Source organism: Vipera berus (assembly GCF_964194415.1).
Source record: "Vipera berus genome assembly, chromosome: 3".
Taxonomy (NCBI): Eukaryota; Metazoa; Chordata; class Lepidosauria; order Squamata; family Viperidae; genus Vipera; species Vipera berus.
The window spans coordinates 57,221,731-57,247,703 of NC_138204.1; the positions used below are offsets into that span (position 1 = coordinate 57,221,731).

Genomic DNA, 25,973 nt, shown 5'->3' on the forward strand with positions numbered 1-25,973 from the left:
GGACAGCAACTTTGCTCTCTGACCTGTCCTGTCCTACCAGAATCATATGGAGTTTAGCCCTAGATCAGGGGTAGGCAACCTCGGCTCTTTTATGACTCATGGACTTCAACTCCCAGAATTCCTGAGTCAGCATAGCTGATGTCCATGAGTCATAAAAGAGCCAAGGTTGCCTACCCCTGCCCTAGATCTATTAAACTGAAGATCTTTCTTTTATAGCCAATGAGATCATTCTTTATATTCTATTCTCTCTTGGTGAAGAATGTAAAACCTTTTAATGCAGGGGTGTCAAACTCGCAACGTCACGTGACGTGTCGTGATGTATCTCAACTTTTTTTCCATTGCCAGCAATGGGGTGGGCGTGGTTTTGCCATGACACATCCGGCCTGCGGGCTGGCAGTTTGACACCCCTGCTTTAATGTATTAGGGATTTTTTTTTCTTATTACATCACCTGTATATCCTTTTTTTATGAACTTACTTTCTCAGCCCCAAAGATCTACCAAAATAAGATATTCCATCAGCCAACTCTACCAGCATGCCTGCTGATGAGAATTGTATACCAATTCTCCATGGTAGATCTGCTTTCAGGATATATTTGACTTCTTATTAGTTCCATCCTAACTTAAGCTTTGGGATTAACACTGAAAGTTTAGAAATTCTGTCTTTTGGAAGACAATATTTCCTGGGAACCTTGGTCAGGAATCGATGTCACTCCAACTTCTCCTTTCATGGACTAGGCACATTCTTACATATAATTTTTATTAAAATCCTTTAAGAAGGCAGATAAAAAGTAAGAAAAAGAAACACATTAATGCTATTTTTTTCATGGACTCCTATAAACAACTGCATCATTTTCTTGGATGTCTCACAACTAAGAAAGTAGAGAAGAGATTAAGTATTTGAACACAAAGTCAGAGCCCTCCCTCCCTCCCCCCTCCCTTATTCTCTGCTCTGAATCAAGTTTTTAGTTGCCTTTTGCTTTCTCACTAGCATAGCAAAAGTCCTGTTTAAAAAATTAATTGAATTTTAACTGTTAGCAGTTATTTAGGAAACCACTGCAACAGATTCCTGTCCTTGTCTCAATAAAACTGCAACCTGGGAGAGAGAGAGTGTGTTTATTTCATTCATTAATGAATTCCATCATGATTAAAAGGTAGTAAAGAAAGAGATCAGGGAGGTGGGAGCAGTAAGCAAAGAAAAGTCATCAGGTGGTTGGGAATGGCAGGAAACCTGGAGCCCCAATACCCCAAAAGACCATCACTGTGAGAGTTTGGAAAAGGAGTTTAACCTGGTCCAAGGTCTGTTCTCAAGGTAAAACAAGGTGTTGATTGAAAATAATATTTGTAGCTCAAGGTTGAACTGCATGGTCCTCTGTACTCTCTGAACTTGGATGTTTTTTTGTGGCACTGATGATGTTACCTAGTTTGATAACAAAATGTCTGCAAGAAAACTATTTAGAATAGAAAAGAGCTGGAAGGGACCTTGAAGGCCTTCTAGTCCAGCCCCCTGCTCAAGCAGGAGAACCTATACTGTACCATCTCAGACAAGTGACTGTCTAGCCTCTTCTTAAAAATCTCCAGTGATGGAGCACCCACGATTTAATGGGGGCAAGCTATTCCACTGGTTAATTGTCCTCACTGTCAGGAAGCTTCTCTTTAATTCCAGGTTGCTTCTCTCTTTGATCAGTTTCCAACCATTGTTTCTTGTCCTGCCCTCTGGTGCTTTGGTGAATAATGTGATCCCCTCTTCTTTGTGGCAGCCCCTTAAATACTGGAATACAGCTATCACGTCTCCCCTATTTCTTCTTTTCTTTAGACTAGCCCAGGGGTAAGCAACCTCGGCTCTTTTATGACTCATGGACTTCAACTCCCAGAATTCCTGAGTCAGCCGAGGTTGCCTACCCCTGGACTAGCCAAACTCAAGTCCTGCAGCCATTCTTCGTATGTTTTAGTCTCCAGGCCTTTGATCATCTTAGTTGCTCTTTTCTGGATTTTTTTTCCAAACTCTCAGCATCTTTTTTGTGATATGGTGACCGAAATTGGCTGCAGTATTCCAGGTGTGGTCTTACTAGGGTTTTATAAAGCGGTACTAATACCTCATGTGATCTTGTTTCTATGCCTCTGTTTATACAACTCAGGATTGTATTAAGTTTTTTGGCTGCTGCTGCACACTGCTGGCTCATGGTTAAGTGATCGTCCACTAGGACTCCAAGGTCCCTCTCAGTTACTCTTTTTAAGCCAGGTCTCGCCCAATCCATACTTTTACCTTTGATTTTTCCTGCCTAAATGTAAAACTTTGCTTTTCTCCACAATGAAACTCGTTTTGTTGGATAGGGCCCATTGTTTAAGTTTGTCAAGATCTTTTTGGAACCTGAGTTTGTCTTCTGGGGTGTGGGCTACTTCTGCCAGTTTGGTGTCATCTGCAAATTTAATGAGTTCCCCTTCAATTCCTTCATCTAAGTCATTGATGAAGATATTGATGAGTACTGGGCCTAAGACGGAACCTTGTGGCACCCCACTGTTTACTTCTCTCCATGTGGATGTAGTGTCGTTGAGTACAGTTTGCCAGCCAGCTACAGATTTATCTGGTGGTGATGTTGTCTATTCCACCTTTTTTCTAGCTTACCAAGGAGTAGGTTGTGGTCTACTTTATCAAATGCCTTACTGAAGTCTAAGTATACTACGTCCACAGTATTTCGCTGATCTATTAGTTTAGTCACTTTGTCAAAAAATGAAATAAGATTGGTTTGGCGTGATCTGTTTTTAACAAACCTGTGCTGGCTACTGGTTATACCTTTGTTTGCTTCTAGTTGTTTGCAGATCTGTTTTTTGATTATCTTTTCTAGGATCTTCCCAGGTATTGATGTTAAACTGATTGGTCTGTTGTTTCCTGGGTCCGTTTTTCCCCCCATTCTTGAAGATGGGAACCATATCAGCCCTTTTCCAATCCTCAATTACTTCCCCGATGCTCCAGGATTTTTGATAGATGTGGTGAAATGGTTTGAGATAACATCTGCCAGCTCCTTCAGAACTCTGGGATGTAATCTGTCAGGCCCCGGTAATTTATATTCGTCAAGGTTGGATAGGTGTTCTCTTACCATTTTCTTGCTTATTTTAATTTTTGTTTTTAATTTGTCTTTTGCAGTGTTTTTTTGGTATGTTGGGCTATAGTTTCTTTTTGTGTGAAGACTGATGCAAAGTATGAGTTAAGCAGCTCTGCTTTCTCCCTGTTGCCTGTTATTTTCTTGCCATCTTCTCTCTTTCATGGACCTAAAGTTTCCTTGACTTTTTTCTTGTTAATATGTTGGAAGAAACTTTTTTTATTATCCATGATTTCTGTTGCAAGTCTTTGTTCATTCTGAGCCTTTGCTTTCCTGACTATATCTTTGCATATTCTGACTGGCTACTGATAATTGGCCTTAGTTATGTGCCCCCTTTTCCATTTTTTATATTTGTCTTTTTTGTCTTTCAGTTTGTCAGAGAAATCTTTATGCAGCCATGCTGGTTTCTTCTTGAATTTCTTGTTGTTGTTTTTTTCAGTGGTATTGTGCTGGTCTAGGCTTTTATGATCGCATTTTTCAGAATTTCCCATGCTTCTTGGGTTGTTTTCCCCTTTAGGATTTTCATCCATGGGATCTTTCCTAGGTTCTCTCTGAGTTTGTTAAAGTCAGCTCTTTTGAAGCTCAAGACACTGGTTGGATTGTTTTCTGTTGCTAGTGTTTGCATTATATTAAATTCCAGTATAACGTGGCCAATGTCCTCCAAGGTTCCAGCAACTTCAACTCCATCACTTCTCCACCAATCTCAGAGAGCACCAAGGACTCCACAGTAAAAAAAAGTGTCTTAATGGATGAAAGGAGTGGTGGGATTCAGCTGGTTCGCACCACTTTGGCAGAACTGGTAGCTACTTTTTTTGTTGCCCAGGCCCAGAATGGACTTCCGGAAGCGGCATCCTCACAGAGAATCAGTTGTTCACATATTTGAATCCCACCACTGGATGAAAACGTAAAAACATTAGATAATTTGAAGCCAATTGAATCCAAGCTCCATATCTGTTGCCTGTTTGGTTTCCAGTACTGAGCCCAAACTTGCCATTTCTTAGATGGGGGTAGGGGAGAGAAAAGAAAAGGGCAACAGCCAAGTCATGCAACACTCTGTTCCCTTGTGTATATAATTTATAGTGAATTTTGGGCTCTATTCCACTTAATAAAGAGCCACAGCAAATTAATAAACAGGTGTAAATGAACAGAAGCAATTAGCCCTCAAAGAGCTTATGGAAACAGCAAGGCAAGCCTTGTAGGAGAGCAGTCTGAGAGCAGCCTGTAGCTGGACACTTGCGGGTGGGGGTGGGGGGAGGATGGTGTTTAATGGGAAAGGAAAGGAAACACTAAATCATAAAGGCTGACAAGAGCCATTGTGGTCCAGCTGACAAATGAGAAAGAATGGCATTATTCCTTTAAATAACTATGGCAGTTAAAAGGGGAAGACAGCTTACTCCCAGTCCTCGACTATTCTGGCTGTATGCATGTGGAAGAGCAATAGCAGAGCCTTTATTAATTATTAAGTAATGACTCCTACCCTGCTGCAATAGATAGCCTTCGGCCTCCTGTATCAATCAGGCCCCAGGGGCTAATCAACAGCCTGCTAGCAGCCCCTGCCCTAACCTCGTAATAGGAACAAACCACTTTAAATGTCAGGCTGCTTTGGGGTTCCTGGGAATGGGGTTTCTGCACTGACAGAAGAACATGTTCCCATTCCTGAACCTTCCATGGGTAGCATGTATCCTGCTGGCAAAAGAAAAAGTTGTTTTTCCTAATCAATATGGTGGTACCGTCCTTCTAGCCTGGTACAGAAAAAGAAAATCCATAAGCAACCCGTAATGAAAAAAAGAATAATAAATAATAAACAAATAAAACTTAACAAATGTATTTGTTTCTTTAGTGGACTAATATCCACTTTTTGTTCAGGAGGTAAGAGTGGCATATGTTGTTATGTATTTTAATTTTCCCTGTAAACCGCCCTGAGTCCTACGGGAATAGGGCGGTATATAAATTTAAATAATAAATAAATAATAAATATCCTGCTGCTCTTTTTGTCATCTTCCCCACAGCAACAATCCCATGAAGTAGGTTGGGCTGAATTAGGGAATGACTGACCCAGTTACCCAGGGAGCTTTGGTGGCTAAGAATGACTTGAACCCAGGTCATCCTACTCCTAGTCCTACAGAACATCACAACTATATCTAGTTGTAACCCAAATGGCCAGCCGCTGCTATTTAGTAATATGGAACAGGGAGGTTCTTGCTTTGGTGGGATTAAGATGTGGGAGGAAGAAGAGGAGACACATCCCATCAGAGAATGTTGTCCCAGCCCATATTGTGCATTCAGCATCAGTGGGCACCGGAATGATCGTAGCACTTGTGAGCAATTTGGATGTGGTCACAAGCATTTAACTTGAGGTCCATAAAAGGACTAGCTGCACCATAGTTTATTGCTTCTGAAAGTTCATTTACATAGCCAAAGAGATTTAAAGATAATCTTCCTGAGCATACAACCTTCATTTACATCAATAAAGCACTGGAGTTTGTTACAGCCATGCATCCTTGTTGCTGGCATTCAATGTTTTATCTGTTTCTCAGTGAAATTGTCAACATCACAGAGATCACAATTATGCTTCAGTTTGCATTATATTTATTTGCTTATTTTATTTATATTGTGCATCTTCTTCCATCACTGAATTCAAGGGTTCTGGGTGTTTTCTAGACACTGTGCCTGTGTCTACTTAGCAGCCGTAATGAGGCTGTACTGTTATGTCTTCATTGGCATTTAGAATATAATGGTGTCCTAAACAGGTCCTATTTTAACTGGGTTTGTTCTGTTTCAGTCGACTCACTTTTCTTTTCAAATCGATTCTATCCCAGGACAACTGATTTCTCTACTTAAATAGCCATATCCCCTTTATTTGGGAAAAATAAATTCAGCTGTAGCTAATGTTGGCTTGTAGTATCAACTCCTTTGATGTTTGGTACATTTTTTTCTTACTTACCTGCTAAATTAGCAGTGGTCTGTGTTATGATGCTTAGTGCAATGTTCAAGTACAGGAATAGTTTTATAATTCATTATTTTGTGGCTGGTCAGTGGCTATTTTTTTTATTCAGCATTGTTGTTCCTTCACCTATTCAGAGAGATTTCCTTTTTATGTTATTGTTTCTTCATTTTTAATCTTTATTCTTTTGTACACTGCTTAGAGTTGCTTCACTGGTTAAGGCGGCTAATAAATTGTGTAGAAATAGAACAGAAGAGTGCTGTTGCCTATTGAAGCTTCAATTCATTAATTAAGCATTGTAACAGCTTTACCTGTGCGCTCAGCCTTTCTTTTCCTTAAGCTTCGGTTTAATCTGCAGAAATCATGCCAATAGAGAAGACTGAATTATATGATTTTGAAAGAGTTCTTCCCACCTTTCTTAGTAACATTTCCCATCACCTATTCTGCTGCTACTTTTATACAGATTCCTAAACAGCCTTGTATAGAAAAGATGGAAGCTTGTTTTTTTTTTAAAAAAAGAACATGCCAGCATAGATGGAGTTAATCGCCTCCAAGCTGAAGTTTGTAGTTTTGTTTTCTTTCAATTTATATCCTTCACTTAAAAAGGAAAAAAAGGTGGGGGTGGAATCGCCCAGCAGGTGACATATTCTAAGAGGGAGCAGCGAAATCGTGTTAACCACTTCAAAATCTCATATATTCAATCGGCCTCTGGCAAGACATCTGCCTAATGTTAGCGCTTAAATATCCTTTTCCATTTTACATGCATTCAAGTCTCATTTGAGTGAAATGAAACGGTATTATTAAAGGGAGATTTTGCACAAATGGCCTGAATTTGACATGTCAAGTTCAATGAGGCTGTTACATATGTAATGCTGAGAAGGGGCTCCGAGGCTCCTGGCACTTGAAACAGCACCAGTGGCTCAGAAATGAAATTTGCATGCAGCCTTTTCCCTCCCCACCTTGCTACTCAAACCCACAGAATGCCAAGTTGCAGCTTGTGCCTGGTAGAAGCCTAGGATAGGATTTGGGAATAAAGCAATTACTGGTCTAGGGCAAAGCGATTTGGGAATAGAAATGCCTTCTCCAAAACTCAGTATCTTGATTGAAGAAAAAAAACATTAATAGGAACAAAGTTTTGAAATATCCCTAGTCCCTAGTCTTCCCTCTCTCCTAACAACCCTTGTGCCACAGATTTTGGTTCTTCTAAACTAAACAATGAATTGGAAATAGCCTTTCAGGCTTCTAATATGCAGAATACAAACATGTGTATATTACATTTGTATCTTTGCACATAGAGCACCTGGCATTGGTTGGCAAGATGGTCAGGATGTGTGATGGGTTTTACTAAGAGTAAAACATTATATTTCATAGTTTGTACTCATGAAGATAGGGTAATCTAGAAAAAAATCTAGGTCACCGTGGATCTAGTTGTCCAATACACTTCTCAGTCAGGAAAGAAGATAAAACATTCTCTTCATTCTGATGCCCTCCTTACATATAATTTGCCAACCCAAGAATAGGCAGAAGAAATGAAAGCTAGACCAGATCTTCATGCCATCATTTTTTGAAAGATTACCAATGAATCTGCTCATCTGCTGTTTTGTCATCTCTCACTTTTATTTGTTGTTGCATTATATTATAAATTTCCTTGGCAAAGAGGCAGCTATGGTTGCAATAAATCATTTAGTCAGTAAATACAATACATCCATCCATATGCTGTACAAGTTACATAAAATATGTTTTAAAAAGAAAATAGAATTTTAATTATTTCCCTCTTGAAAGGGAAAGTGCCTAATTATTCAAAATATTTTCTCTCTCTTAGGAATGTGTAATTGTAGGGTTATGTTTGTTATTTCTCCATATTTTGCTCAGAAGATTCAATTTTTGATCCATATCCAGTGTGTAATTTTCCCCTGGCTTCTTTCTTTTGCATTATACGGTCAGTAGACTATTTCATTACTACTGCCAGAACATAACAGATAGAAGAAAATCAGGCACATTGCATCCCATCAGGCTCATAAGACCCCTCCAATTTGAAAAAAAATGGAGTGTTTTTGCCCTCCTTAATTATGTTGATCATTAAGATTTACCTTACAAGCAGCTTATAAGCAGTGTAACAGAATTATCTGGATTATTCAATAATTAACTGTTCCTACTGACAACTGTACATTTCAAAATCCTCTAGAGGGGCCAACTCTTAAAAGTTATACAGACTATACTACCAATCCTCTGAAAGGATAAGTGAAGTGCATAAAATACATATAGCTTCTATTGTCGCATATCTTGATCTCCTAGATTTATACCTAAGGTTATAAACTAACCAGGTAGCTCTCAGAGGCCTCCAAAGCAAGTAACAGTCAGGTTTTACTGAATTTTATAAGAGTTAGATTAGAGATGTTTATTTATTTATTTATTTTATTTTAATTCCATTTATATCCTGCCCTTCTCCGAAGACTCAGGGCACAAGCTTAGCAGTAGCCTTCATTCTATGTATATGCCTGCTTATTAGGGCTTTCATACACCCCCCAAGCAGCATTATTACAAAGTCAGCTTAATTGCCCCCAACAATCTGGGTGAGGGACTTTTTTCTTCTACAAAGCTCATTAAAATACATGGTAAATATCTCATCTTATCTCACCTTAAAAGCAACTTGACAACTAAGCAGGCCTCAAAAGACAGTGACTAGCTAGCATTACATTCAGTGAGAATTAAACCCAGGTGGCCCCCATCTTCCTTCATCCAGTAATCTTTTTCTCGTCAGTGTCTGTTTTATTTTTTTTCCTCATCTGCTTTTTTAAAATGCTCATCCTTCCCTTTCTTGCCTCTTCTCCCATTCCTCCTCCCCCACCCTCCCTTGATATCATGGCGACATCTCCAAGCCAAGTACTTTTAATTTCGCCTGTGGCCCTTGCTGACACTGTGGATATGCACAGCAAGTTAAATTCCCGCCTGATCAATAAAGTAGAAGCTGTGTGTCCGACTGGTCGATACTTTTTTATCTGTCTTCAGCCCAGTCCTGCTGATGACAGGCCTCCTGTGCTTCACCAAAGACACTCAAGGGCAACCAGGTTTTTTAACAACACAAGCATTTAAAAAAAAAGAAAGAAAGAAAAGAAAAAAAAGTTGTAATTATTATTATTTTAGGATTAGCTTTTAATTTTAGAAAGTATTTAATACTGTATATCCCTGTAGAAAGAGATACGTCCATTAATAGAATTTGGCCTTTGCTTAAAACATCTTAATGATTGATCTTAATTTTTAACTAATTTTTTGTGAATTAATTGATTCCTGGCTCTTGCCAATTAACATTGTAATGGGTGTATGATAAATTCTGCGGGAGTAGAATTTTTTATTCTTGTCACTGAAAGGGCCTTGGACAAAGCAGTTTTTCCTGTCTTTCCCCCTGCATACAGCACAGTCTTTCTCTTTTCGAGTTACAGCCTCATTTAAGTAGTGCAAGCTTCTTTTGTAAATGGTCAGTTACCTAGTGTTAGTATGTACTGAAGCTTTGCACCGAGTGTGCTGCCAGTTACTTCATAAGATTCTTTTCATTCAAGATTCTTCTTCTTCTTTTATATTAAATTTGTAGATAACAACACATGATTGGAAGGCTAACATTGTAGAAGAAAAATTTCAAAAGCCTCTTGCTACATTAAAAAAGTGGATTGAAAATAACAATGAAATTTACTAGACAACACAAAGTTATTTAGGAAAAACAAAATGCACAGGTACAGAAGGGGGATATCTGGCTTAGTAATAATATATTAAAAGATTGTGAAAAAGATTTTGGAATGGCAGTGGGCCACAAGTCAAAAATGAGTCAGCATTGTGAGATAGGTACAAAAAAGACACATTTTGGCTCATGAACAGTATGGTTTCCAAATCACAGGAAATAATAGTCAGCATTGGACAGAAACTATCCTGTTTAAAATGCACAACATTTTAAGAAAGATCAGAAAGACCGGAAGGGTTTAGGTAAGGGCAACTAGGATGATCGGAAGACTAAAAAGCAAGAGAGACTGAAGAAAGTGGATGTGTTTAGACTTGAGAAGAGAAAAGTGAATGAAGAAGGGAGCGTAATAGGAACTTTGACATTTCTGAAAGGTTGTCATATAAGAGAGGGCCAAGAAATGTTCTCTATTAGAGAAGGGCAAATCTTGTTTCTGTCTTTAAGAAAGAGAAACAAAATCATTACAGCCTGATCAGTTTGATACTGAGGCAAAACTCAGATTATTAAGCAGTCAGTTTGTATTTAGGGAAAAATGCTTTGTTTTGACAGGAGTCAACATGGGTTTAGCAAGAATAAGTCATGCCAAAATAATCTGATCTTTTTTGATAGTCCTTGGTTTAGAAATGTTATGGACCCAATGTACCTTGACTTTAAGGCATTCAGAAGAGTCTCCCATGGGATTCTAGAAAAGAAAAAAAGATGTCTAAATATAGGCTGGACAGTATTACCATTCGATGGATACAGAGCTGGTTGTAGCCAATGTGTGTATATCAATGGCTCTGCATCAAGCTGGGGAAAAAACTATCAAATGGCATACCATAGGGCTCCTTATTAGATCTTATGCTCATTAACACTTTTTAAAATTACTTGGATAAAGGGTTAGAAAATATAATTATCAAATTTGTGGACAATGTGAAGTTAGGAGGACAGCAAATAAAAGAGAAGACAGAACAGTGGGCAGATACAGAAAGATGAATATACCAGTGCTGTCAACAGAATAATAGGTGTAGCGATCACTCTGTTGGTAGTGTATGTGTTTGTATGAGAAACATCCTTTGCATGACAGCATATTTTCCTTGCAAAAGATATAAATTGTGCACAGCTCAGTGCAAAGACTGAAAAAGAGTAGTTACCATCCCAATGTAGTTTTACTTCATGTTTTGAATAAGTGTGTTGCAGTTAGAATTATTGCAGAAGTACTGAGCCTGAAGTCCCAGCCACCTTTGGATCTCAAAGGCTTTAGGTACGTTCCCAAGAGATTTCCAGAATTAATCAAATCTTGACATGACAGAATTAAAATATTATTGAATAAATGCAAATGAAGAGCTATATTAATATAATCAGTATCTATTGATAATCATTTATTTAAGTTCAATTTGGTCTTGACCCACCTACTGCATTTTGGAAGGCATTCTTTAATATATCGTTCCCTGACCAAGTATGATTTTGGGCTTAGAGGTAAGTCCATGCTTCTGATTTATGACATCAGTCTCAAAGAAGACAAAACTCAGTTTTGCTACATTTAGTTATTGTAGATATTACTAGAGTACTAGTCAACGTTTGCTTTAAAATTTGAATATCTAGAAGCATAGAATAAATGTTAATCTTGCACAAAAAAAGAGGCTGATGACTTTGAAGAATTAGTGTTTGTTTGTTTGTTTTGACTGAGGCTTGCTATCTTTTACACCAGCCCTGCATCAATGCCTTTACCAGCATCCTGTGCTTTTAACTACACCTCATAGAAGCAAATGAAATAGGCTTAGCATCACGTTGGTGAAGCTTTACCCATTCAATTGCTTTGTGATGGCTGTACTAATGAAATAGGAGAAAGGCCCATAAAAAAAGTCTAGTTATTTGAGGTGCAATGATTTTAACTTATCCTTGAAAGTGGGATTCTTACCCTATATACTTACTACTGAATATGGACAGGTGTGACTCTGGAGTTGAAGCCTTTGAATTCTTTTATTGCATTCTTGCCAGTGGGAGTATAAAACTAAATCACATTTTCCAGCTGAGGCTCTAAATGTGTTAGAGCATGAACTAGGCCTCAGATCACATAAGTTCAAGCTTTACACCATTCTTGCTTATGATGTTAAATGAATCTGGCAACTCACCTGGCTTCTGTTTCCTCTCCCTATATAAAAAGGTTAATAAAAGTTGTAATTTTAAATGTGCCAGTGATTGTGAGCTATTTTGCTGATGAAAAGCGCACCATATGATTGAACTAATTAGCTAATAAAGGTGAGGCCAAATACCCTGCTAAAGAGGCAAGTGGGTTTAAGCATGGGCAGGAGGATAGCTTTGGGCACCTGAATAGCTAGGAAAATGTTTCTGTGTCTCTTTTTTTTCCTTTAAAGGATAGTTGTATGAATTCTTAAGATCCATTAAAGGCAGAGCTGGGGATTAAGATACATCTCCACCTTAATCTTCCTTCTGGCTACTATCTTATCTTTAGTTGGCTGGCATCATATTTTTCTGTTCCCATCTTTTTATTTCCCGAGAATGAAAGAATTCAGCTCATAGAGTGTTTGATCTACAAGGAGAGGCAAAAAAAAGTATTTCAGCACTGAGTTGATCTTAATGTAAAGAATTGCTTCATGGAGAAGCTGCTGCATACAGACAGAAAATCTCTGTTCATCCTTAGTTCATAAAGAAAATATTTTTAAAGTTGCTTCCCAATACAAAATGCAGGTTATCCTAATTTGCAGTCTCTTTGTTTGGGTGTTAATAAAGGCAAGGAATTGCCATTTACATTATGGCCAAGCCATCTGCCTCTATTGAAGTTAATTTGTTATAGCAGAAACTGTAACATTTAATTCCTGCTACTGATCTCATTTATAGATGATAGACATTTAGTTTCCTCACTCACTGAGTACTGAACTGTTTTTTAACAATTTTCCAAAATTTATTTTTAGCTCAGTAAGTGCAAATCTAATATTCTCTGCTGCTGTAGTGTAGTTTTTTATAATTTATAAATTATAAACATTAGTCTATGAAGCTTGGGTGCTCCATAGTTCAAAGGAGCAAATAGTAGATTCTTCCCTTGCAACAAAACACCTTTTCCCCTTGTAGGCTAGATACCACTTATGGCAATACTGTCTCCTAATAAGGAAGAGGCCACATTATAGTGCAAGTGCAAAATGGGCTTTCAATTTTGCCTTGATATACCTTTCATCATTAAACTCTCAAATAAACAGGTATCTCTCTATTTTGATGCTTAGTTGGAACGTAATTTGCTAAGGATATGGATCCAAATGTAGCTCAAAGAAAGCATTTCATTGTTCATCCAACCCTGTTGCTTAGGATAATTTTTTCAGGCAACTCTTATTTAAAAGATATAGTGTATGCACCAAAATAAGGGACATGGTGGCTCAGTGGGTTAGGACGCTGAGCTTGTCGATTAGAAGGTCAGCAGTTTGGCGGGTCAAATCCCAAGTGCCGCGTAACAGAGTGAGCGCCTGTTACTTGTCCCAGCTTCTGCCAACCTAGCAGTTCGAAAGCATGTAAAAATGCAAGTAGAAAAATAGGGACCACTACGGTGGGAAGGTAACAGCGTTCCATGCGCCTTTGGCGTCTAGTCATGCTCGCCACATGACCACGGAGACATCCTCGGACAAGCGCTGGCTCTTCGGCTTTGAAACGGAGATGAGCACTGGCCTCTAGAGTTGGAAATGACTAGCACGCATGTGCGGGGGAACCTTTGCCTTTACCTTTACCTATGCATCAAAATAGAAAAATATTGTAGCTCATTGCTGGAGCATTTAGTCTGGAACTTTAGAGAACTAGGGAAGAAAAATCCAATTTGAACTTTGAGACATCTGTTGTTAAAAGCACTGAAATAGACTACTGTTCTGACTTGGTATATGAATAAATATCGCATGCCTTATTTCAAATAAAAATCTGCTATTACATCATCAAGTATGTGCATTCATATACTTATTTTTTCAAAAGAAAGCTTATGTCAAAACAATAGAAACACAATCCTGGGTTTAAACAAATCTTAGGGAAATCCATATACCAAGCTATTAATCAAAATGATTGATACAATTTGATGATATTCAAATTGTCTTAAGACTTTTGGGAACTAATGGGAGATGGAACTAACAAAAGGAAATGGCTTACTCTAAAAATTAACCTTTGAACATAGTATTTGCTCTGTTTGACCATAATACCTTTGTATCATATATTTAACAGCGCATTCCCACTCAAATTTAGACCATATGTCTCTGTGTGCACAAATGCACAAAAACCTTACTCACCATTCAGTCTTGCCATGGAACTATCTTAGATCAAAACTAATTTTAGATAACCTTTTCACTGCTGTTTGTGGCCATTTCTTTACTCTTCTGTATAGAAAGGCATTTCTCCAAAGAAATGATTACCAAGAAGCTTAATTTCCAACCTGGTATTAAAATGCTGAATGAGATGATTGCTGAATGATGAATGCTTTCCAATTACTTCTTTCATCTCAGTTGGATCTAAGAAATGCTCCATGATCTTGTTAACAAGATGCCTAGGAGATGTCTTGGAGATTATTCAGTGAACATTTGATCCAGTATTAAGAAAGTGAGTTCTCACATCTCACAGAGCTGTGGTTTACTTAACATCTTATTTGAACCAATCACAGCTTCCTTAGTTCTCACTAGCTAAGCAAAAACTGGTTTACAGTGATATGTGAGGCCATCTCAGGATAGATGTGCATGCTTATTATGTCTGTGGGACATATTCTGGACAGTTTTATAACAAACCATAATAGTTGTCTAAATGGCTCGTGGTGTCAAGAGTATTTTAAGACGTTTAAGATAGTAATTTTCCTGTCTTTTACCTGAGACATTTTATAAGCAGAAAGCTAAATATTATTTCTTATTTATTTATTGTATTTTTAGAGCACCAAGAGATCTTTGTGTAATTATTGAATCTTAAACTTTTTCCAAAGTACTTACAATGTGTACAGTCTGAAAGGTATTGCTGAATGCTATAATTTTATCAGTGTAGAGGATGACAAATTACAGATGATTTGTTAAACTGTCATCCCAAACAATATGGATAGACTGAAAGATGTATTTTGTTTTTAACAAGAACTTTGGAAGTCCAGATGTGATTTTACAAAACAGATACAGTAACACAAAACGGAAATTTTTCAGTGGCTTTGACTGGTTCTTTATCAACTTGCTTCTTTATATCTTTGAATTATTCTTTCCAGCCTAAAAGTTTTAGAATGCTGATGTTACAGATTATAAACAATAAAATAGTTAACTTCTTAGCATATGGACATACTATCAAATACTTCCAAATGTGTTTTCCAAGAGTTATGCATATGGTATTTTCCTTTATAAGTGGGCCATCATGAAAACTAAATTCATCTTAGCCTCAATAACAAATATCCTGCCTATCAAATCCCCCTATCTCTTCGAACAGGGTTCCCCAACCCCTGGTCCATGGACCGGCACCAGGCCACAGCATGCCAGCAACCAGGCCGTGCAAACAAGCGAAGCCCCATCCATGGGATGCAGGCAGCATTCGAAACCACACCCCTTCCGGTCCATGGGAAAACCTCTCTCCACAGAACCAGTCCCTGGTGCCCAAAAGGTTGGGGGGCCACTGTCTTAGAAGGTATACTCTCTTCCACCTGATCACTCTTTTCTTGTAATTTGCTTCCATATAAAAGGAGCAAGTAAGCTGTGTTATCATAATGAACTGGATAAATAATTCCCCAAACAGATTAAAACTAACTGTAACTTGAAAAGGGTGGGTAGGTAGGGGTATGAAGTAATTATATTTTATTAGCTAGCAAAACACAATTTTTTGCTTTCAAAGGATAATTCTTTGTAAATCATCTTAATTAGAAATGTCAGAGCAACCTGTAAAGATCATAGCTAGCAACTAATTTCCTATGTATGGGTTATGATTTAAACCACATGGATCTCTCACTGTGTGGCAATATGCTGGCTATGAAATAAAGTTGGGAGTGTTGTCTGAGGTTATTACTATGTAAATGTGTGATGATTTCAGACTACTGCTGACTTGCTTAGTGATTAAAGAGAATTCTGAGGTCTCCAAAGATTGCGCTCTTTGGAAGGGCCTGGAGCAAAAAAAAAAATTAAAAGGTGCTGAAAGGTGTTTGAACTTTAAAGGTCATGATTTTCTTTACCATTTTTAATTTTCCAGCACTGTATATAGGAAGGTTTTTTTTCCCCTTTGCTTATAGCTTTTCAACTACTAACTCTTTTATGATCTCTGCATGAAGGACATGTAAAAGAGAATCACCATAATATATTTGTCAAGATATACAGAAATTATGTAATTAGAAACCTAATTCCTGACCTCAGTTTTAGATTCAAGAAGAGAAGGGTAAACTGGAAGAAATGTGTAGATTAGATTTTATGTTCTTATATTAAAGCAAGCAATATAAATTACTGTTAAGAGAATAGGAGATTGAGTAATCTGTGGTTTGACCTCATAATTCCTGTCTTTATTTGAAGACATATCCAAAGATCAAAACATTATACTCAGAGTTAATACCTTGGATTACTATTAGTTAAATTATTTTGACAGATAGTATTTGCATTTCATTTCAAATACCTGCTCTCTACTCAAATATTCTTAGCACATTAAAATGCCACTACTTTTAAGAAAATAAAACTTGATTGACTGAATTTTATGTATCATATTTTATGCTGCCTAAAATAATTTGCTATTCTCAGTATTAGTGCCTTTTATCCTTATCTCATATGTACACAAATATTTCTTTGTTGGTAAGAGCAGTTAACTGGGTCTTTTTGTAATATAAGGAGGACTTTGGACTTCCATTTTAGGGAATGCTGAGATTGTGACAAAAAAGTTCACAGCAAGTGCTACATAGAAGGAAACTACCTCTAGGAGACAACCCTTCCCAAACAACCCTCCTTGCTTCATTTTACAGCATCTAACCATCTGCCAACGAAAGGCAGATTAAAGCCAGCCAAATTCAATTTCTGCTCACTGCTGCCACAGCTCGACATCTGGGGCTAAAGTGTCCCCAACAAAGCGAACATGACAGCCACATTGCTTTTTTGTCACATCCAGTAGCATGTTGATCTTCTGAAAGTCTCATAAAAATTTATTGATGTCTCCCATATTGCTGTGATTGGGAAGAAGTGTGTGCGTGCGTATGTGTGTATTAATGCTTCTGGAATAGATTTGATTTGATATGTCTTGTTCTATTGTCAGCATCTGTTTAGCAAGCCTTTTTAATACTTTCTGGCTGCCGATCAGTCATCCCTAGCTTGGGATGCTGACTTGCATACAAATTTTATTATTAAGTACAATTCTTTCTCTCCACCATCTCCTCCTACTCCCCTAAACACCACCCCCATCCATCCATCACCCACCCTCCCCAAGATACAGAGGGGGATCTCCAGCTGTGGGAGTCATGCAGTGCAAAACATCAGCCTCAGTAACATATATCAGAGCCCTATTTTCGCCTGTTGCAGGTGCTTTGTAAATCGAATCATGGGGAAATCATTTATTTCCTAATGCTGTTTGTGGCATGTTAGCGAGAGAATTTACATGAGAGAGATTACTTTAATAACCCAAAAAATTACAGTGTGGGGTCTCCCCGCCCCATCGCCTTTGATATGTAATTGTTTCAAATTTAACCTGTCTCGAGTGAGGTTGAAAGGCATTATTAAATGTGAAGCATCTTGCTCCGGGGAAGGAAGGGAGAAAGCGGGAGGATCGCCATGGTGTGAACCTCCTTTCAGCCATTAAATAGAAATGGAGTGAAATTAACAAATCAGCCAACCAAATAGAGAAGGAATTCCTATAGCTTGCAGAAAAGCCTATCTAATTTTAGTTATTTTCTACGCATCCACCCTGTGTCATCTTTTCTTCAGAACCCAGCCCTATTCTTATGTTTTTCATTCCTGAGACTTTATATATATATATATAGTGTTGTGAATGCCTGGAACTGCTGAGAAATGTAATGTACTTACATTTAGAAATGTAGCTGAACATCAAATTGTTTCTGAATGGAGAGCACCAATGGCCAACTACAGGGTAACAGGGCAGTCAATACGAATAACTCAGCCCAAGGAAGGTACCATTTGTTAATGTGGAAACAATATTGGATCAAACAGGAGAATGAATACTATAGTTAAGTAGTATCGGTACTGCAGCATCAGTAGTCATAAGAAGTAATACATTGTTTGCTGCCCATAGTACAACAAATTTCTGTAGTTTTTATAGAAAGGCACTAAATGAGAGCCACAGTGGTGTAGGAGGTCATGAATTCTAATCTTCCCAATAATCATGAAATCCAGAATTTAGGACAGTCTCACTCTTTCAGCCAATCTGACTTCACAGAGATGTTATGGGGAAGATAGGAAGCAGGAGCATTGTACAAGCTGCCTTGGATTGTGCAAACTAAAGGCGGGATTAATAATAATAGTAATAGGTACCTTGGATGCAATCTCAAAACAACTGGAGCACCATTTGGACACCATCAGCATGGACAAAATTACTGTCATTTGCAAAAGGCAGCTTTACTTGGAACAGCTTACACACCCTGTGATGATACCTTTCATACCATCAAACACCAATATCTGGCTATCCCAGGTCCTTGGAAAAGACTTGATAGGTGGATAAAAATGCCAAATCCAGTCTAAATTTCTGGCTGACTATGTGACCAGCCATAATAATAACAATAATAATACATATACAATATGTTGATGTTTTTCTAGAACACCTATAATCTAGAAATACAGTGCCTCACATACTGTTATTGAGCAATGACTTCATCCAAGTTTCTGTTCTAATAGCAGTCTGAAGAGCCAACCAAATAAATAATGCCTTTATTTTTCTTTTTGCTTCGTATCAGGCCTAGCTAAACTGGAAGATATTCTATAGTACCCATTTAATTTAACTATTGCCTGAAGAGCATGCAGCCAGAGCATGCTGTTTTTCATTAATCTACAGTATATGCTCCAGTATCCCATGTGACATACAGAAGGCTGTGGTGTATCTTCCCAGTTTTTAGATTTTCTTTTCTTTAACGCTTTGCTACTCTGCTTCAATTCCCACAGTTATTTAAGGATTTAATGCCTCCCCCCCTCCCCCCAGCTAAATTGCATGAGGCCTGGTTGAATGGCCTAAATTGCTTCTTTATTCATTTACATACCATTAATTGTTGTTGTATGGCACTCATAAAGTGGCTAATGATGATTAGTACTGAAAAACGTATGACAGTGTCAAAATCAAATGGAGAAGGCCTGGCTGAAAAGGTAGGTCTTGATTCCTCTCAAGAAAGCCAAAAGATCGGTTGCTGTGTACAACTCCTGAAAGAGTATTTTCCATACAGTGGAACCATCAGAAATCAAGCTCCCATGTCTCTGGCAAAGGAGCCACCTTTCTTTCTAAATTATATATCCAGAGTGATTCATAGCAAGGATTTGAGGCATTTAAGTCTTTGGTGATTAAACCTATATTTTAAATTATATCTGATAACCAATTAACAATGAATAGAGGTCTTCAACATGGTTGTAATATGTTCCTTGTATCATGAAGCACATGTGGCCTCACATTTTATGCTGACAGAAGCTTCTGGACATGACCTCAAGAGCTGCTCCCCAAATCAATGTCCTGTGTAATACAGAACTGAAATGCTGTACAAACCTTATGTAGTTTGGTGGCTGAAGTTTTGCCTTGGATAATAGAAATTTCAATGTCAATCCCTATTCAGCTTCCATGTTAATAAGTGTCTTTTCTCAGTTTACTATGACGTTTATGTTATATAAGATTAGAAATAGCAACTATGCTACCCTGGGTTTTGAGGAGGAAAAATGAAATGAAATGCAAATTTAATTACAACAGTGACTGTTCAAAATTAACACAACGCCGAAAAGAGTGACTTATGACCATTTTTCCTATTGACAACATGTCCTGGGATCATGTGAATGACCTTCTGACAAGCATAGTCAATGGGGAAGTCAGATTCGCTTAACAACTGTGTTACTAATTTAACAACTACAGTGATTCCTTTAACAACTGTGACAAGAAAGGTCATAAAATAGGAAAAAACTTACTTAACTGTTTCACTGTTTTCATTCAGAAATTTTGGGCTCAATTGTGGTTGTATGTTGAGGACTATCTTTAATAAAAATGGAAGTTACCGTATATGGTAGGAGTATGGTGCAATGGTGATCTTTTAGCTTCTGCATAAGCAGAAGTTTACTCTGATGTATAGGAATTTTATGGAGAGGGTTTTAAAAATAAGAAGCAGGACTTTGAAATCCTCCTTTGGGAAGAGGATAAATAAATATATCTATTTATGTTCTCTTCTTTTTCTATTTTGATAGTAAGAACGCTTTACTGAAGGATGTCATGGCCCCAGGCACTCCCAAGGTAAGTGAGCCAAACTTAGAAAACTTTTGTTAATTTCCATTATCTTTTCTGTCCCTACAAACATTACATTGTTTATCTAATTTCTCCTTTCATCTTCTGCTTTTCTGATTGATACACCATCCTTCCTTCCTTCCTTCCTTCCTTCCTTCCTTCCTTCCTTCCTTCCTAACTCTACAACAATTGTTGGGCAATGGATGCTTGTTAAACCCATTACTGTCTTTATTCCTACATATCCCTCAGGATAGTATCTTGGTGCATAGTGAGGATTTTTTAGAAAATTGGCAGAATAATTATTCTAAAATAGTTCTAATGTGATTAGTATTAGCCTGTAAACCCTGTATCTTCATTTTGAAGGTTTGGAGAGCTGAGCATATCAGCATCCCTGTGTATTCGGTTACCAAGTGTTCATAGAATTGGTGTCAAGCAATAACATTTGATGTTAGCAGCGTTGGTATCATAGAGATAGTGTTACAGTTAGTGCAAGGTTAAACTATACAGAGCTACAGAGTTAGGATGCTGGCCATATTTCCTTGCTAAAGTCTGCTTCATGTAATTGAGAGTCATGGTGTGTCACATTTTATCATAAGCTTCTAGTGTTATGTGTATTGTGGCCTATATTATAATATTATAGTACTGCTATAATATTAGAGTATTGCTCTAGCAGATTAAGACCCATGATTATTAATAATAGCAAATACAACTGAGGCAAGCTATGAAAATGCAGAATGCAAGAAAAGATTTCAGTTACAAATCAGGAATCTTTAGACTTGCGTTTGAGATTTAAAAATGTAGAAAACAAAAGAGCAAAATGAGAAAAAGCTCTTGTCTCATACTTTCCATTTACGCTCATTGCTGGCTTGTGATAACTCATCTCTTCAAATACTAAGTCTGAAAAAGAATTAAATCAGCATATTAGCTGTTTGGAGGTAAATATTTGTGACAGTTACTAGATAACCAATAAAATTCCTTTTCTCCTAGCAGGGATGAATCTTAGAAGCTTCAAACAACAAAGAATCTAATTTATTTTGAGGGAGGGATTAAAGCAGAATAGTTGAAGGATCCTATGTAACCAAAATTACACATCTGCTGGGACCACATAAATTCTCTCCTTCTGTGCACCCTCTCTCCTAAAAGAATATTCAGAGGGATCTTTGGCCAAGAATTGTTATTAGCATTTGGATGAAGAGCTGGCTTGCAGATCCAAAAAAGTATACTTAAAACAAAGCCAAACTTACAATGACTATGTTGGTTGATTATCCTGGGAATTGTTGTTCCTCAGCATCTGGAAAGCCGCAAATTCCCTATTCCTTATGCACGGCTTTAATTTGCTGCATTATTATCCATGAGGAACTGTCACTCATGACACTCAGGACAAGGTGTTAGAACAGATGTGTTGGGATTATAACTGCCTCTTGAGCTTCTTTTGACTAGGAATTCTGGGAATTGTAGTCCCAATGCATCTGGAGAGTAGATGATTGGGGAAGCCTTAGTTACTGTATATTCAGTCACTTTGCTCAATTATATGGGTGAATCACTCATGATTGTGTTTAATACTCTCTCTATACATTATTAAAATTACTGATTATGGTAAATACTGCTTGGGCAACTCCTGGTCTTTCCTTAAGATGTAGAAATACTTTCATCTTTCTCTTAATGTTAATTCATCCTCATCAGATTTCATCAGCATGAAATTCTAAATACAGTATCTAATAAGGACTTTCTTAGGAATGAATTTGTGTGATAAAACGCAAATGTGTACTATAGTTAACAACTTTCTGTCTTTTGCTCTAACTGCTGTTCCTGGTCCTGAACCAAAGTTTAACACAACTCCCAGGACCTTGTTAGCTAAATTCTTCCTTCTAAGAAATCTACTGCTGGGGAAACCATACAAAGCAGAAGTTGTTGAAGTTTGTCATGAGTGAGTTATTTTAGTAATGATTTCAGTGAATAATTTAATTAATTCAGCTAATTCTCTAATATAAATTTGTATTTAGTTTTACCCTGGTACACTTTTCCTAGAAATGGAATTTCCAAGCCTCTTGTTTGTTTATTCATTTTAAAGATTTCACTGTTTGATCTCCAAGATGGTTGCTAGCATATTCAAATAATAAAAGATAAATAAAAGTTATAGTACTTGCCCCTATAATTGGTGGCAGAAATATGACAGAGGTAGGGCAGGGTTGGTGGCAGATTTTAGGAAAATACGCATTTGCCAGTAACCTTCTACAGTCTTACCAAACAATCTTCTCTAAGAGATGGCACTGCTTCTGAAAATAAGTTTAACTATATCTGCACTTGCTGGCTATTGCATTTACGCCTTAAGCCACATCCATTTTTTTTCTGAATGACTGGCTTTAAATCAAATTACTGACCCCCACAAAAGAAATTTTTCAGAGTTATCAGGTAGTTGGCGACACTTTTGAATGGGAGCCAGTTCAGTCCTCAGCTGTATTCCTGCCATAGATTGCTCCCAAAGCCCGACATCAGTATTAGACTCTGCATGTGGAACAATATCATATGGTGGGCAACAGAAGAATGGAACTACTAGGGAGTGACTGAGCTCTTGTTTGAAGATATTGTTGTTTCCATAGTTGGCTTGATCATTTTCTTGGTAGGTGTTTGAGTTGGCCAACACTTGACAGATTGTTGCATTATGTATTTGCAATGGGATATAAAAATATTAAGTGTCAAATAAATCAGAGCCTCATTCTACACAGTTTTGCTATCCAAGATAACTGAAGCTGGAACAGACCAATTTGTCAGATGTATATATGCATGAACAGTTCTCTACGTCTGTCCATTCTCTGGTCACTAGATAAAACCAGGCTTGTCTTTCTCTTGGAGAGGAAGAAGGAAATAAGCTGACATTAGTCTTTATTCCTAAGCAAAGTATATTCCCCTTTTGTTGATAAATCCATAAGACTGGGCCAAGGATCATGACTTGGAATCACTGACACAGTGTCAGTACAAGTGTGGCCCATAACAAATTCTTTTTCCATTGCTATTTGTAAGAAAAAAGAATTCCAGTCAATTTTGTGACATACAGTAATTCCCTCATTATGGCCTTTTCCACTCAAGAATCTATAAATAATGTCTGGATTCTTTCTTTCTCTCTTTCTTTCTTTCTTTCTTTCTTTCTTTCTTTCTTTCTTTCTTTCTTTCTTTCTTTCTTTCTTTCTCTTTCTCTTTCTTTCTTTCTTTCTTTCTTTCTTTCTTTCTTTCTTTCTTTCTTTTTTTCTTTCCATGGTGGCACAATGGTTGGCATGCAGTATTGCAGGTTAATTCTGCTGACTGCTAGAAGTTCACTTCTCACTGGCTCAAGGTTGACTCAGCCTTCTGTCCTTCCAAGGACTGTAAAATGAGGACCCAGATTGTTGTGGGGAATATGTTGACTCTGTAAGCTGCTTAGAGACTACTATAAAGCACTATGAAGCGATATATAAGTCTAAGTGCTATTTCTTTCGTGACTTTGCTTTTATTTTAATAGATCTTTTTTAATCAATTAAGAAAATGAGCAAAATAAAAGAAACAAAAATAAAATAGACTTTCAAGCAATTCTGTATAAGATTATTTTTTTAAAAAAAAATATTAGTAAAATTACTATTGAAAATTAAAATATCTTCAATTTATCAATTTAGAACTTTATTAAAATCAAGCTAGTCCCATCAACCTAATACCCTCTCCCCTAATATGGGCTTTGTCCAGATGCATAAATGCATTGATGCATAGAATGCTCAACAACAAACATGCAGTAATGGAAGTATTTTTTATAACTTATTTACAATTTCTATTTGCACATTTTGTTTTGTTTTCCAAATATATGAGCTAATGAGTGCACTTGATCACTAAAACTAGATGTCCAGTCAGTTTTAAATTCCTTTCCCCACAGCTCCTTCATGGCTTATTAGGCCATTTTTGGTCTAATACATTATTGTCTGTGTCCAGTTATTAAAATCTCCAAGGAGAAAGTACTTGATGAAATTGTCTCCGGATGTTTTAGTATAGACAATGTGCTCTTTTCTGAAATTTCTCTCTAGAGTTCGAGTTAGGAAAGATGTGATATAGCATCAGGGCCCTTTGGGTCTATAGACATTAGAAACAGCATTGCTAGGTACTACTACGATGACTTTGGGGAAATTACAAAATACCTCAGGGTTTCATATTTAAAAGTAAAAGACAATTAAAAGATGAATAATTAAATCTACTCATTGTGGCTGTAGGGGGAAGGAAAAAACCAAAGAACCATCTATGTGTTTTTGAAATATGTCAGTGTAGTTAGGACTAGTATTCATGCCAGAGAAGATAGTAAGAATATTGGTACTATATAAATAAGATAAGAAACTGATTTACTAAGACAGTGGTCCTAAATATTGTTTGTTGAAAGGGAAATTTTATTGTAATCAGTGAGTTTACTTCCAGGCAAATAAATTTAAGGTCAAAATGTCTTTCTATCTTTCCATTTTTAATTTTCCAGAAGATATAGAAATTATCTGGCTCTGATTACTTAACATTAGTTCAAACATAGTTTATAATTCAAGCTTGTGGACTGTGAGATAAACAATAAAGGTGCTCTAATCTGAAATCAAGTTCAAGCGTGACTTCTCTCCAAACAGCCAAACAGAAATTTATTGAAATGTTTTAAGTTTTAGGAACACTGCCTAAATCTTACAGTTGATTTATATTTTAAAAAATCTCAAGTTCAATGCAAGGCTGAGAATTAGCTAATGCTAATCAATGTGGATAATATTAAGTTGAATCAGGAGTGGGGAACGATGGCCCTTTTATGACTTGTAGGGTTCAACTCTCAGAATTCCTGAGCCAGTCATACTGGCTATGGAATCCTGGGAGTTGAAGTCCACAAGTCATAAAGGGGCCATAGTTCCCCACCTCTGAGTTAAATGGACCAATGCTATGATGCTTATTGATGTAGATTTGAAGTGGACGGATGTGGTTATTATGTTACAAAAGGGTAGAAAATGGAGGTATCCTTCATCCATGCAAACTGGACCAAGTCGTCTTCTCCCTCAGTTCCCTTTGAAGCATAGACTGTAGTGCACTGGTCTCAGGTGTAACACAAACTAAGGGTCAAGTTGTCAGAACGTGCCTTCATCACACATTGCTGCATTAAATCCTTTTATGACTTCTTAAAGTCAGGTTTGGATATCTAAAAGGGGCCAGTGGGAGTCTGAGCTTACCTAGTTTTGAAAAAGTGCCTGAAAATAAAAAAATGCCGGGGTTCACAACTTGGAACTGATAACTTCTGGTGCTGTGATAAAGCACAACAGAGGCTGCTATCATTCATTGCATTGGGGTTACAGTTCTCAAGTGATAACAGCTATTAACAACACTTTGACTGCTTCCCCACTATGCAGGGGAGGGCAGGAGACAGAAAACATGTCAAGCCATCACCTCCATGTTAAGTGATAAGTACCTATTTAGATGGCAGAAAGTCCAACGCATCAGGCAGGAAACACTTACCGCACAGAGAAGGAAAAGGCCAGAGCGAGATACAAAAAGCAGGGTTAGGGTATTTGTTGTGCTGACAGCAGCTGTGATTGATTGTTTAAAAGAAATAAACTGCCTGTGTTTTCAGGGCTATCAAAAAGCAGGAGCCCAACACTTAATAGTTTCAAATGGGTGGCCTTGAAAGGAAACAAAGTGTCACTGCTGCCAGCTCACTGTTTGCCACTACTGACTCTTGACCTGCCTTTTAGAGAGGGAGGAGGCAGCTAGGATGGGAGAGTGGCAGAGAACATGCATTGCAATTGTGAGGCCTTTTTCAGTGTGATGGTGGGACAGACCAGCTGACTCTGTAAATGGA

At 37.5% G+C, this 25,973-nt stretch overlaps 1 protein-coding gene across 1 annotated transcript in view; it reads left to right on the forward strand.

Moving 5' to 3' along the window:
- RNF220 (ring finger protein 220) overlaps positions 1 to 25,973 on the forward strand; it is a 336,566-nt gene that overhangs the window by 216,876 nt on the left and 93,717 nt on the right. Inside the window, 3 exon segments of the mRNA XM_081322276.1 lie at positions 17,152 to 17,180; positions 17,183 to 17,207; positions 20,107 to 20,152. Coding sequence (XP_081178402.1) covers positions 17,152 to 17,180; positions 17,183 to 17,207; positions 20,107 to 20,152 — 100 coding nt within the window.